Below are 15,975 nucleotides of genomic sequence, written 5' to 3'. Positions count from 1 at the left end.
TGGACAGCAGAAAGTAAAAGGGTCGACCCTTTGTCGAGGTTTATAATATTGGGTATATTTTACCTTGTATCTGTTATCAGCTTCAAAACATATGTAGCTTACATCACTTGAATTTTTTGATGGATTTCTTTATACATTTTGAAGTTATCAATTTTATATGTAATTATAATTACGAAACAGATCACATCAATTTTGGATATCATATTTATAAATATGAAGCATTGCGTTACAGAGGATTCGTATCGAAATTTAACAATTAATTTTAATTGATTATATTAATTAAATATATGTCAATTATATTATATTAATTTGAAGTAAAAAATAAATAAAAGCATTCAATACATATTGAATTTATTAAATATCAGTGTATATTAGTTATTGTTATACTTTATACATTTATGACATTGAAAAAATCTATAATCAGTGAGTCATTCAATTATATGTTTACCGACGTAAATATTTCGACGTAATGGTAAAATATTACTACAATTACAATGTCGACTTCAAATGTTATTTTCGTTCTTTTTTCAAAAATAGATGTGATTGATTATTCCATATATCGATCTATCTTGCTCTCTCATTCATACTTACAGAATTCTGCCTGAAACATCCTTGGGGACCCTCTATTTCTAAGGGGTTTTCCCGTCACGGTAAGGTTGATTGACTTAAATGCTGGATTTGATATGTTTGTACCAAAAATACTCTGACTCGATTCTTACGATACCTACATTTTAAGACGGGGTGGGCAATTCGAAGCGAACTAGATATATTTTATAAATAATAACTTCATTAAATTGAAAGAATTGGTTATATTTTGATATACACAAGGTTTTATAAAAGCTTTTTTAATGGCTTATAGTGTATCATATTCAATATATATGGATATAATATTTATTTTCAAACTTATGTCACATGTATTATATCACTACAACTGATAGAGAGCACTACTGCGGCTATGGTTTACGTATATTTGTTAGAAAAATGTGTCTATAAACGCCAATACAAGTAACTAAAGCACTTGTATTATGGAAAAGCAAAGAAACGATGGTACCACAAACACCCAAGACAACATAGAAAAGTCAAAATAAGAATCGGCCGGGGATCGAACCCGCGACCTCGGAGTGGCTTACCCATGAACACCGATATACACACTACTCGGCCTCGAAGGTCGACTAATATATAATAAATTTTCTAAAATATTTGAAATTAAAATGTCTTATAATAATATTAAATAAAATGTTGACTGATGGATTATTTATAACTAAAATGGCGTTTTTTCAATAAAACACTTAAATATTTAATTGATATTCCAAAACTTTTATAATAGTATATATTTATTGTAAGTGTGTTTTATATTATTTACAATATGTTAGAATTAAGGATATACGCATGGAAATCTAATTGTGGGTATCTCTACAATTTCATACAAATATTTTTTGGAAATACCATCAAACCACTTTTTTCCAGGATATATTGGTAAAATAACAGAAAAAAAATTGCTTGGCGATAGGGCTCTGTGCAAGCTCGTCTGGGTAGGAACCACCCACTCATCAGTTATTCTACTGCCAAAACAGTACTCAGTATTGTTGTGTTCCGGTTTCAAGGGTGAGTCAGTCAGTAAAATAGAACTATATCAATCGAATTACAGTAAAGTAATTATCTTATTAGTAGGAAAAGCTCTATCTGGAAGAAGGTTTTGCGAACAAGAATATCATATTATATAAAGTGGCTTATAGATGATTGGCCATACTCAAATTTACTCCATATCGACTTTATACGAAATGCGAGGCTAATAGTTGTGTAGAATACAAACATGTTACATGATGAAATATAAACCGCTGTCTATATATTTTTGTGTATTCGTTTTTAGGGTTCCGTAGCCGAAGGGTAAGTCATAACTATCACTCGGAAATCCTTACGTCTGTCAACAGGCTGTATCTGAAGAACCGTAATAGTTAGATGATGTATTTTTGCTGCCGCTATATAAATAAATACTAAAAAAAGACAGATTTCAATAAATATTTTAGGGGTCTACAACAACACATACAACATATGATAATGATATTCTCGGCCTTTTTATATGTATATGATACCGAACCCTTCGTGCGCGAGATCGACTTACTCTTAACCGACTTTATCTTATATTTTGTATATGTATAACGATATTTTAGTCAGAATTGGGATTTTTTTGTAAATGTCTTTCAACGCAAATGGAACTCCTTTATTTTTTCTACTTTCACCCAGCTTGGGGAGCTCTACGTAGCTATTTATAACGCCATTGTCTTCTGCAGACGTTAACACTTAGAGTTTCATTTCTGTAAGATTCTTCTGTATTAAAATACTAAAGTTTCGACGGAGAAACGCTAAGATTAATCTTTCATAGAAACTAAGTTCTGAAGTAAAATCCTGGACTACTGTGATATCTCTTTATCTTAAAGGATGAGTTCTGATAAAGAGCGGATGAAATAAAAAAAAATACATCTTAAAAACTTTTTCAAATATATCTCTTAAACTTGGCAGGTTTTTTTTAAATCTTCTTCATAAAAATATATATAGTTCTTACAGCAGCAATCGAGCTGAATAAACTAAATATTATTATATAGTATAAGACAAAGTTGCTTCCCGCTGTCTGTACCTATGTATACATAGATCTTTAAAATTACGCAACAGATTTTGATGCGGTATTTTAATACGTAGATTGATTGGAGGGGAAGATTTATGTGTATAATACATGCAAATTATAGTAGAGGAGCACAGATAAATTTAATTTCTAAAATGATGTTGTAAGACGTAGCCATTTGTATTGTATAACGATCGAAAAAATGTGAAAGTATTAAGATATTCTGTAGTATATGTAGTATCAGCATTACACCCGTACGAAGCTACGGGTCGCTATTTTGTATAAAACAAACTCTTTATAATTCTTGTTATAAAAAATATATCACAGCGGTCAACGAACTCGATGCAAAAAAAACCACGTGACCTATTTGCATTACCCGGCTCAGTTACATACCTGTATACTGGATTGTCATCTCTATACCACACGACGAGTAGCAAGCTGTCATTTCGTTGCGGGGGACGCGAGTCACAAGGCAAGTCCGCTTCGCCGCCAACGACGGATGATACGCGTGTAACTGTCCCGGTGACTGATGATGATGACAACGAACTACCTGATATGGGAAGAGAATTTATTAGATGATTTATCTGTTAACATGCCTTTAGTAACGTTTTATACTGTTCTATGTGTGTGTGAAATGTAAATTGATAATATTGTATTCCATTCTTCGTTGGTGTTGTGTAATATATTGTAAATATTTCAATGTGTGTATTGATAATATTATATTACATTTCTTTGTTAGTGAGCGTCATATACTGTAATTATTTGAATGTGTATGAATGGTAGTGTGTATTGCAAATAGAACAATTTATGATAATTGTAGGTTATATAACTAAGTACGTAGTTTCATTATTTCTCTTTATTTAAATACATTAGTGTTTTTATATTTGCTATGTATAGTTCGTATAAATATATTTTAGATACTTCGAATTAATTGTTTCAGTGAAATTTGAAACAGAAGTGAAATTACAGGAAATAATTTAGTATGTTGTTTGTAAGGTTTGTAGGTTTTTATTTTGCAATAACTTACTTAGTTCAATAGATAGAATTACTGGTAGAAAAATTTCCATAGCAGGTTTAAATCAAAACAATCAATGCATTTTCATAGACTGATCTATGAAGCAAGGAAACCAACATGACTATATTACATGTATATTTACCTACAAGAGCTTGCATTATAGAAGGGAAGGCTCTTGTCAAACATTCACAGGCTCTTGTTATATGCTCGTGTTTAGTATATAATACAATATTCGTAGTTTCATACATGAAGAACCAAAATGGTAGAGAGTGAAAGAAATAAGTTTTTAATCCATGTTTAATGTGTGGATTTTGAGCATAAATAGGATCTGAAGGAAACTCATCTTCAGTACAAAATACACTGATATTTTCTCTTAGCTAAAACTTATGCTTATAATTACCCCAAATAGCTTTAAACTGGTGTCCTTTTTATTTGATTCCTAGACTTAACGAATCATTATAGTTTTTTTTTTTTTTTATGGCATAGTTGGCAAACGAGCAGGAGGCTCACCTGATGGAAAGTGACTACCACCGCCCATGGACATCTGCAACACCAGGGGGCTTGCAGGTGCGTTGCCGGCCTTTAAGAAAGGAGTACGCTCTTTTCTTGAAGGTTCCCATGTCGTATCGGTTCGGAAAAACCGCCGGCGAAAGCTGGTTCCACAAAGTAGTTGTGCGAGGCAGAAAATGTCTGAGAAATCGCGCTGTTGTGGATTTTCAGACATCAAGGTGGTGCGGGTGAAACTTAGAGTTTTGGCGAGATGTCCGAAGGTGAAATTCAGCAGCCGGGATTAATCCGAACAATTCCTCGGAACATTCCCCGTGAAAAATTCGGTAGAAGATGCAGAGTGATCCAACATCTCTACGCAAAGCCAAAGGATCAAGGAGATCGGAAAGGGCTTGATCGTCGATAACTCGGGCCGCTCTACGTTGAATGCGGTCAAATGGAAGGAGCTGGTACTGGGGAGCACCCGCCCAGAGGTGAGAGCAGTACTCCATGTGAGGCCGAATTTGCGCCTTGTAAAGTTTTAGGCGATGGGCCGACGTGAAATACTGTCTCGCCTTGCTGAGCACACCCAGCTTTTTTGAAGCCAATTTGGCTTTGCCTTCCAATTGACCGCGGAACTGAACGAGGCTCGAAATATCAACGCCAAGTATTCCGATACTACCTGTAGCGGCTATCGGAATGTTCTCAAATTGTGGAGATACGACAAATGGTATTTTTTTAGCGGTTAACGCGCAAACTTGCGTCTTTTTGGGGTTGAAATGGACTAGATTTAGTCGGCCCCAATTCGAGACTTCGTTTAACGAAGATTCGATTTCAGACACAAGTTTGATCCGGTTCTCTTCGACGTTTTCCCGAGAAATATTAGCGCGGCCGGTGTATAAGGTGTCAACGGTACTGTCATCTGCATAGCAATGAATGTTCCCGATTTGCAACAAATCATTGATATGCAGAAGAAACAGAGTGGGTGATAGGACGCAGCCTTGTGGAACACCAGCATTGACGAATTTTAAGTCAGAGCATGCACCATCGACAACGACCTTGATGCTCCGATCTGCCAAAAAGCTGGTAATCCAATTGCATAATTTCCCGGGAAGCCCATAGGAAGGAAGCTTCGAAAGAAGCGTTTTGTACCATACACGATCGAAGGCCTTCGCTATGTCCAAGCTGGCTGCTAATGCCTCCCCCTTGCTCTCAACTGCTTCAGCCCACCTGTGAGTAAGGTAAACTAGAAGATCACCGGCTGAGCGACCCCGACGGAAACCGTACTGGCGGTCACTAATCAGCTGATTCTCCTCTAGGTACCGCAGGAGCTGGCAGTTAATAAGGGACTCCATTACCTTGGAGAGCAAGGAGGTGATGGCTATAGGCCTATAATTGGACGGATCTGAGCGGTTGCCTTTTTTAGGGATCGGGTGCACCAAAGCTGTCTTCCATGAGTTCGGGACGACGCCTAATGTGTAGGATTGCCGGAAAAGACGCGTTAAGACCGGTGCCAACTCGGGAGCACATGTCCGTAGCACGATTGGAGGGATGCCATCAGGTCCACTCGACTTATGAATATCCAAGGAAAGAAGTGCTTTGCGAACTGCACTTTGCCGGAATTTAACCTCCGGCATCGTGGTATCACACCGCGGAATTGTCGTTGGAGACTTTCCTTGGTCATCCAGAGTCGAGTTCGACGCGAAGAGAGAGCCTAAAAGATCAGCTTTCTCTTTCGCGGTATGGGCCAATGACTCACCGTCCCTGTGCAGAGATGGAAACGAAGGCTGACAGAAATTCCCTAAGACAGCCTTAGCGAGAGACCAGAACGCACGTGTTCCTGAAGGGAGGCGCACCAGTCTTTCGCCAATTCTGCCAATGTACTCCGTCTTCGCCCTAGCAATCACGTTTTTGAGGGACCTAGAGGCAGAGTTATATTCCTTTTTGAATGCGCTGGTATTTACATTACGAGACGCAGATGCATTAGCCCGGGTTTGATAGCGTTCCCACTTTCGGCGTGATGCCGTTTTGCAGAAGCGACCAAACCAAGGCTGGGACTTGCCACCGATGGGTACTGCAGAGTAAGGAATGAATAGTTCCATACCCTGAAGCACCACATCGGCAACAGAGTCAGCAGCAGCGTTCGGATCATCCGGCGAGAAACAAATCTGCCCCCATGGGTAAGATGCAAAAAAAGACCGCATCCCATCCCAATCTGCTGACTTGTAGTGCCATACTCGGCGGCACCCAACAAAGCGAGGCCTTGAGTACCGCATAACCGGCACTGTACTCCGGACGAGACAGTGGTCCGACGAGCCCAGAGGGGGATCGACGGTAACCTGATAGCCATCCGGATGCGAAGTCAGCAGAAGGTCCAACAGGGAAGGTGTATGATCCTCCACATCCGGTATTCGCGTTGGCGAGTTGACCAGTTGTGTCAGATCATATGCTAGAGCGAAGTCCAGAACAGATCTACCCGCATGATCGGTGGTGCGTGAGCCGAGCCATTCAGCGTGATGGGCATTAAAGTCGCCCAGAATAATGATCTCTGCGGATGGAATCTGCTGCAGCACGGAATCTGTAGCCAATTGGACGTGCTCAACCAGTCGGTCGGTTTCGGCATTACCGCTATGGGACCTATAAAGGCACGCATAGATTCGCGGATGGTCATCGCAGTCTACACGCAGCCAGATAATCGATAGGTCCTGTCCTTCAAGGCTGCCGAGGCGTCGAGAACAGATATCATCTCTGACGTAAACGCATACCCCAGCTCGTGGCACAAAGGAATGTGCCAATTTGTACCCAGGGTACGAAAGAAAAGTCGTATCGGCAGGAGAAGATATCTGGGTCTCGGTTAGAAAGAGCAAGGCCAGCTTCGTCGTTTCCAGATGGTAGTGAACGGCGTTGAGGTTAGAGTTGAGTTCCCTTATGTTGCAGAAGTCCACAGCGAGGGTATCATAAGGGTATCATAAGGCAACCCCTACCGGTTGCCTTATGATGCCTGCTCCGCTTGCCTCGAACAGTGGCGAGCGCAAAATTGCCCGCCCCAGAATTCGGAGGGCAACCTGGGCATCCCTGCTCAGGTGGTGTATGTCCTGAGCATGGATGCCCAGAGTGGGATTCTCCACCGCTGTCGCTGGTGGTACCCTCCTGGGGTAATTTAACCATATTCTGCACAACCATCAAGTTTTGGGGGGGAGGGGGATTGGGCCTCCAGAACTCTCACTTACCGGGCGAAACGCGGTAGCATAGCTACCACTTTACGCCGATTTTAAGTGAGAGAGTGGTACTTCCCCGGGCGTGCCGGCCCATTTGGCTGTAACCCGAAGGTATACAGCGTGGCACTACCACTTAACAATATAATAACTATAGTGTAACAGTGGCCGAAAAAATCGAAGTTATGAGTAGAAATCTAAAAAATATTTTGAATGCGTAATTTTTTTTTCTTTTTATTGTATATTATTTTGTTTTGAAATAGTGTTTTGTTTCAAGTTGATTTTTTTTTGTAAAAATTTTTCATTTATATTCAGACGCTTTTCAGTTTATACAGTAGACTGTTAGGCAATTCTGCTATGTGTAAGAAAAACAATTCGTTTCTTGAATAACTGGATGTATGAAAACACAGTAATATAAAGAATTATATGTTAGTAAAATTGATGAGGGTGATACTTACTACGGCGGAAAACAAAGCCGGCCTGTTAATTCTGCCTTTTGGTACACGTTATAATATTCAGGAGAAAATATTTTGTGCTAATATTGCTTGACTGTGAGTGATCACTTGCCTCACCTTAATGTATCTAAAAAGCAAACGTGTACGGAACATCTTGTTCTATTACTTAATTAGTGATATTTAGCCAATTGCTATTAAAAAAATAGCGTGTTACTGTAATTAGAGGCACATGAATATAATATAGAGTTGAGATGGCCCAGTGGTTACAACGCGAGCATGTTAACCGCTGATTTCGGGTTCAAACCCAGGCAAGCACCACTATATATACACTATATATATAATTATGTACTTAGTTTGTGTTTATAATTCATCCCGTGTTCGGCGGTGAAGTGCTGCATGTGCATTCCACCAAACCGCATCGGAACAGCGTGGTATAATATGAACCAAACCCTCACCTAATGGGAGAAGAGGCCTTAGCCCAGCAGTGGGAAATTTACTGTATATAATATTACGAATAACCTTAACTAAGCTCCCGCAATTTGAACGTCCTGGCTTCGTACAGGTGCTATTTATTAATTAAGAAAATGATACGGAATATAAATATAATTTAAACTCTGTAGTAATGAGAAATGAAGCAGCTTTCTGCCAGTAAAAAATAATGGATTCTCCCGAGATTACCCTTTTCATACAAAAAACTCATTTTACTTCTTTATAATATTAGTGTGATTCCCCTCTTTTATCAATAAATAAGAGAAAGAGTACAGGCTAAGCGATTACACACAACTAGACGGTCAACCATTTATTTAATTAAAATTATTATTAGAATTAATGTCATAGTTCTTTTAAGTAATTATTATTTTAATTTTATTGTAATCCAGTTGCAAAATTCGATCCTTTCTACTAAAAGGTGAGGTTGAGAGAGTAATCTGATGGCTTCAAAGGGTAGGCGGGTTGTCATATTTATCCTAACAAATATTTGGAAATGAGTTTGTTCGGTTACCCTTTCTACAATCGTATAAAAATATTATAGGGTAATTAACTTCTGAGACTTTTAGTATCTCACTCGTGGGCAAAACCGCGGCTGGTAACAGTATTCTATAAGTCTTAATAAAGTTGTATACAAGATATTGTCTGTGTGATCTTTTTTTGTTTTTGATTGAAAAGTTCTAGTCAATACGAGAGTCATCATCAATATTAGTATAGATATACAAATCAGTATGGGTAGGTACCACTCATCAAATAATCTACCACAGAGTAGTAATGTTTAGTATGTATTCCGGTTTGACGGGTGAACAGTCTCAGTTCCCAAGACACATTAATTGTATAATAATTGATTAAAATTTCAAACGGTGTCAATGTCCTTCAATAGTGGTCACAATTTATCATCACGTAAACCATTTAAGAAACGCCTACTGATATCAATAGAAATAAAAAGTCTTAAGTAATTTCATAACAATTAAAACGCTTTAGTTTGGTAATCAATCAATCAAAGTATACTTTATTCAAGTGGGCTTTTACAAGCACTTTTGAATCGTCATTTAACAATTAAGTGAAGCTACCACCGGTTCGGAAAGTAGATTCTACCGAGAAGAACCGGCAAGAAACTCAGTAGTTACTCTTTTCCAACATTTAAAAAAAATACAGTCATGTTAGTTAATACAATTATTTAAATTAATATATCCTGCCTGGAAGTCAACAGGTATTATATACAGTATACCTGTATATGTATGTATACAGTATTATAGTGCAGTGGTGCCTTACTGTGACGTCATGTTATACTTTTTCATATTCCGACATAATAAAATTTAAAGCTGCTTAGTACCCGCAGTTGAGCATTGTTTGTAAAAACCGTTGACGCAGGGTCTGCGAAGTAGACGTGGTTTACATTCGCAATGCCGTATAATCCCTACGTATGAGAACTGACGGACGAGAGATTTAGACTATTATTTATATACGACGTACTCTTAACAATATTTTGAGGCAGGACTGCTTTTGTATTTTTGATGGACGTAAATCTCGGCTGAGTAATGGCCACCCACGACTTATGTGACTGTCCAATTATAATGTAGTATAATAAAAATAATAATTTCCTGTTAGAAAAAATAATCATATTATAATTTCCATACACGAGATTCAAACCCGGGTAATGCATATAAACTAGCCACTAGACGAATAGACTATCTAAAATGTAGTTGTTTTAGTTTGAATAACTTTTAATTCAGTGTTTAGAACGCGTGCCCCTTAACCGATGATTTCGAGTTCAAACTCAGGCATCGGCAATCATCGGTTAAGATGCGCGTGTTCTTACCACTGGGCCATCTCGACTCGTAGCATTGGAACCGCGTGGTGGAATAGGTTCAAAATAAGATGAGGCCTTAGCCCAAACAGACAATTAACAGGCTGTAGTTATCGATTAGTAATATGGTTTAATACTTAAAGTATAGTTTATTTTTAGACAAAATTGAACTAATAGTTTAAAGCATTATTTTTAATAATATCATCATGCCGGAGCCACCATAAAAACATTAATATTTCTCATAGGGACAAGATGAAAATTAAAATAACATACCACAGTTCACGTAGCTCGCAAAGGCCTTGCGTTCAAAAGTAATAATTAATATCAAATTCCAAGGTTTCACATCATTAAACATATTTTATTAAATATTGCTAAGGCTTCATATTTCGTTACTTCAAACCTTCTACCTTTGAACGCAGGTCCTAGTTCGCCTTATTGAATTCTTTACGGCCATATTTTCGAGTAAAGCGTAAACACAATATTGTTGCCGAAACTAGACCGTTCGATAGGTGCCTGAGGACTTGAAAAGGATTTGAAATCTGGGTCATATTTTGAGACTGCTAATGGATTTGCGTTGTGCTAAATCCTTAGGCTCTGGAGTTATAAAAGACATTTTGACGTTGCTTTGTAGAATAGTCACGTAGTCTTGAGAATATACATATTAAATATTTTACACATGCTTTGTATTATGTAAATACTACTACTGAAAAAGTGAAAAAATCTAAGGGCTTATGCTACTTGTAACAGACTAGGTACTAGCAATTTTTAGATATAGGTAAACAGGCACAAGGGATACACCATCTTATTCCCGAAAGGTGTGGGCATATTGGCGATAACAGGTATGGTTAATTATGTTATGATAACAATGTAAGTGGGTTATTGTGACCAGTAGTATTGATATATATGAACAAATTCAAAGTTCTCATATATTTATTACTATTAAATTATAAAATGATTAATATGATGATGATAAATGTTTGAATTTTTTTTCCCACACCTGAAACGATCTTTAGCATAATTTGTTTGTATATAGTGTGTATTCAATTAACCTCTTCTATCTTATATATTATCATAAGAAATACAATAATATACTGATTGATTAAACAATAAAATATTTTTTTTATAATATTTATTATATTGCTGTCCACTTTTGTATCTTCTAATTAGTTAACTTATTTGACGACCTCCATGGTCGAGTGGTGTGTACACCGGTTTTCATGGGTACACCACTCTGAGGTCCCGGGTTCGATTCCCGGCCGAGTCGATATAGATTACCATTAGTTTTCTATGTTGTCTTGGGTCTGGGTGTTTGTGGTACCGTCGTTACTTCTAATTTCCATAACACAAGTGCTTCAGCTACTTACATTGGAATCAGAGTAATGTATGTGATGTTGTCTCATATTTATTTATTTATTTATTTTAAGACGTTTTAATTTAGTCTGTTCGTATATTATGTACGTATTTTTTAAATTAACGTGGTGGTCTAAACGCTTTACGATTATACATATAGTAATATATTTCGTCATATACTCCTACTTCTAACCTTGGTGTAATGTGTGTCGACGGTAAGTAGACCTTATCGTGTAATATTTTAGCCGTTTTTTCCCTGATGGAATAGTTCACACGCAAAGTGTAAATAATCTATGAAAATTGAAATATAATGTATAATTATAAAACATAAAAAATTATAGACTTATATTGTTAAATAGCGTTAGCGTATTTAATAAGTGCTTCCGGTCTAGTCGCTAGCTTTTAACGCTTCACATATCGAGGTTCATATTGTCGTTATAATTTATCTCGTCCTCAGCGGTGAAGGAAAACATCGTGAGGAAACCTGCATGTGACAAATTTCATAAAAATTCTGCCACATGTGTATTCCACCAACCCGCATTGGTACGGCGTGGTGGAATATGTTCCAAACCTTCTCCTCAAACGGAAAGGACGCCTTTAGCCCAGCAGTGGGAATTTACAGGCTGTTGTTGTTGTAGCATTCGATTATCGAAGAGCTATTTGTCACTGGTAAATTGTTATAGAAAGATGTTGGATCAAATCAGGACTGTAATAGTTTAGTTTTAATGTCAATTATGTAATGGTACCTCTTTTTCTCTGCCTCTCCTTTCTACTGATTTATGTGTGCGTAACGCGTATTCCATGTAATTCATTTCTGTATTTTCTTCCTGTAAGAATTTTTATCGAATTGCTCCAAATTTCACATCTGTCTGATGTCAAACTATCTTTTATTTATTTTCGATAATTTATCAAAATACGTGATATAGATTGGGTATCGAAAAAAGTTGAATGTAAGTGCAAATAAATCAGTTTAGTAAATAAACTAAAAATGGCACTAATTATTGAGATCTAAGGATCATTTGAAATAGTAAATTTCAGTTCAACGCATCGATAAATATTCGTTCATTACAGAAAACCGAGCAAATAAAATATTCCGAATATTGCGTGTAGACCCCTATAAAATTGTCCTAGCTTACTTGGGGTGGGCGCTACCCCGTAATTTTATTTCGTTGACTTATGCGTCCACGTTCTAATATACAAACTCTCACTTATCTATTGTCTCGTTCATTCGCGTTGAATTCGAAAGAGATAGAATTTCTCGGAAAAACAGACTTGTTACTCGGAAAATAGCAATCACATATATCGCGGGCATATTTTGTCGGTTATATTTACGTAATATGAACAACGTACGTCGTAGAAGGTTTAGATGGAAAGAACATTTTATTAAAATTTATTTTATTTTTATTGGTAACTACGAATAATATATTACTTATATTTTATTCATAGTACGTACAATGCCTTTTAGAATGTAATTTAAATTCCTAGTTGAATATTCTGAAACTAAAACGACTGCGACGAAACTAATTTAAAACTGTCAATACGCAGAGTTATTAAATTCTAAAATAATGAGAAAATTACTATTAAATAACTGAGTATACATTTTTCGGAAGTTGTATAAATCTCGTTTTCAATTGTCACTCCTCACACATGCTAAGAAGGAAGAATAACTAGCCGTAGCTTATAAAAATGATTTAATAATACTATTAAAACTATAAAATTGTAGATCCCCGACAATTAGAATAAAATTCATTTATAAATATTTAGATTCATTTGTGAGTCACAAACGCACGTGTGTTAATTCTTATCAAGATAAAATAATCCACGTAAAGTATTTCTGTAAGACAAAATAGAAAAAAAAAGTTAAGTAACAGTCTATTAATTTCCCATAGCTGGGATAAGGCCTCCTCTTCCATTAAGGAGAGGGTTTGGAACATATTCAATCACACTGTTCCAATGCGAGTTGGTGGAATGCACATATGGCAGAAATTCGATAAAATTAGACACATGCAGGTTTCCTCGCGATGTTTTCCTTCACCGCCGAGCACGAGATGAATTCATTTGCAATCATCGGTTAAGATGCAAGCGTTCTAACCACTGAGTCACTTCAGCTCAAGACAAAATAAGCATTTGTAATTCCGATCAGAGTTTTCATATTATCAAAATAAAAAAGACAGGATTGAGACATATGATCGTGCTTTATGCTTATTGTATCATTTCAAGGCTTACTTTGGGTTACAGAGTGAGTGATCCAGTATAATTACAGGCATGAGAGACATGATATCATTTTTTTTATATATAAGGTATATATAGGTTGGCGGACCACCTGATGGTAAGTGGTCAACATCACCCATAGACAATGAAGCTGTAAGAAGTATTAACTATTCCTTACATCGTCAATGTGCCACTAACCTTGGGAACTACGATGTTATGTCCCTTGGGCCTGTAGTTACACTGGCTCACTCACCCTTCAAACTGGAACACAACAATACTGAGTACTGTTATTTGGTGGTAGAATAACCGATAAGTTGGTGGTACCTACCCAGACGGGCTTGCACAAAGCCCTACCACCAAGTTAACTTTTAGTTACTAAGGTTGGTGGCGCATTCCTGTTTTAAGGTATAATTAATACTTTCGCGACCACTATCATGAGCACTATCTGTTTTATGACTTTGTTTATTTTATATTAAAGCACAAATAAACTGGTATATCATAAAGTTATACAAAAATATAATAAGTAAAGTTTTCGTTTTTTCAAAGTCGTGTCAAATAGCTGGTAGGAATAAATTTCCAAAGTCCAAACATTTATTATAAGTAACCACGTTACAGTATCGCCGTGGTATAATATCGGGTTAGGAAAAATTTATACTAGAATTTAAGGAATCGTGTTCGAAGTAACATCGAGCTTGTCGAAGTTTCGTGTTAAGTAACTCGACCTTAACCCATAATTTAAGGTGCGAATGAATGAAAGATTACGAGTTTATTTTATGCTTTTATAGTAATAATAAAGACTTTGTTATGAAATATATTTTAATTTTATAACTTAATTTGTATGAAACGATTTCATTCGATTTTCGTTTCAATTTTTGTTTATTGTTCGATTTTTCAATAAAAACAGTGAATAATATGATTTTTTATGGTGTTTTGCATACTTACTCCCAAATAGCTAGCTAATTACCTTACTGCTAGTTTTATACGAAATGTTATATAACAATTCATCTTAAACTTCTAAGAAAATCAAAGTTAAATTATTTAAGTACACTCATAATAACACTTTGAATAATTATTTTATAGTGTAGAATTAAATTCTATCAAGAAGAACTGGTAAAAAAATTAGTAGGTACTTAAGCGGTAGGTAATTAAATTAAGTAAGCGTAAAAGACAGTCCGACAAAGTGTTGTCGGACTGTCTTTTACGCTTGCTTTTGTGTTTGTATATTTATTTTTTTTGAAATGTAAGCTGACAAATATTTTTTTACGAAACATTTAATTTACGATAACACGTATAGCATTATTTTAATCTTCATATATGTTATGACTAAGTATATATCCACGAAACTGCTATTAAAAACAAAACATAAATTCCCCGAAATCGTTAATGGACGTTCCGTTAAAACTACAAAATTTCCATTAAAATTCATTGCATTTTTTCAGATTTTATTGTAGATAAATTAGTTTTATCATAAATATTGCTAGTACATCGCTGAAATTTAGTCAAATTTCGAGATATTTTTTGAATTTCGAACAAAAACGTAATCGAGAACACGACATGTTGGTGATTTGGCAAATTATCGAATTAGCCATTACCGATCATTTCATTGCCTTTGCGTCGTTATTCATGGACAAAACTGATAATGGTGATAATAATGTTGTACAGCCCGCAGAGTTATTGTCAAAGGCACCGGTGACATTATAATTTTACCGGATTTTGTCAATCGTTTCAACTTCATGCGAAATTACGATCCAATTTCATTTAAATTATAATTTTGTTGGACACGTTCGGTGAAATCTAGTCTAAATTTATCTTCGTAATTTCCTGAATGAAAACTGATTAATAATATTTAAAGGACAAAAATATTTATACGTCGCTTAGAACTCTGAATATTGCTCAAATGCAGTAATTGTCAAAGATTAACCCAACCAGAACAGAACCGGCAAAAGGATTCTTTAGTATGTCGGTTTAATTTGTTAACCGCGCAATATTGTACTATTATTAGTACAAACATCGATTTTAAAATTGCTCTACGATATAATCTCTAAGCTAATGCATTAAAATAAGAGACAGTAGAACACCTTGTCCATTCAAAGGTTACTACTAGATTTTATTAATATCATTCACTAGACACAACAATTCATTAATAAAGAAAATCATATGACTTTTTTATGATATAGGTGACAAACGGCTGCCCATTGTGAGTGAGATGGAAACTGACTACCACCGCAAACATAGGTGGGTGCGTTGCTGATTTAAAGAAATATTGTAGGCTCTTTCCTTGAAGGTCCCGAAGTGTAAAGTTAAACTCTATAGCACGCACAGTCACA

At 36.2% G+C, this 15,975-nt stretch overlaps 1 protein-coding gene across 3 annotated transcripts in view; it reads right to left on the bottom strand.

Moving 5' to 3' along the window:
• Positions 1 to 15,975, bottom strand: part of LOC124544047 (nephrin-like) — a 246,889-nt gene that overhangs the window by 95,588 nt on the left and 135,326 nt on the right. For all 3 annotated transcript variants that reach the window (XM_047122441.1, XM_047122442.1, XM_047122440.1), the window contains exon 3: positions 3,014 to 3,170. In XM_047122441.1, the coding sequence (XP_046978397.1) occupies positions 3,014 to 3,170 (157 nt within the window). The remainder of the gene's footprint in view (positions 1 to 3,013; positions 3,171 to 15,975) is intronic.

This window comes from Vanessa cardui, chromosome 4 (assembly GCF_905220365.1).
Source record: "Vanessa cardui chromosome 4, ilVanCard2.1, whole genome shotgun sequence".
Lineage (NCBI taxonomy): Eukaryota > Metazoa > Arthropoda > Insecta > Lepidoptera > Nymphalidae > Vanessa > Vanessa cardui.
This window is presented reverse-complemented; position numbering and strand designations above follow the sequence as displayed.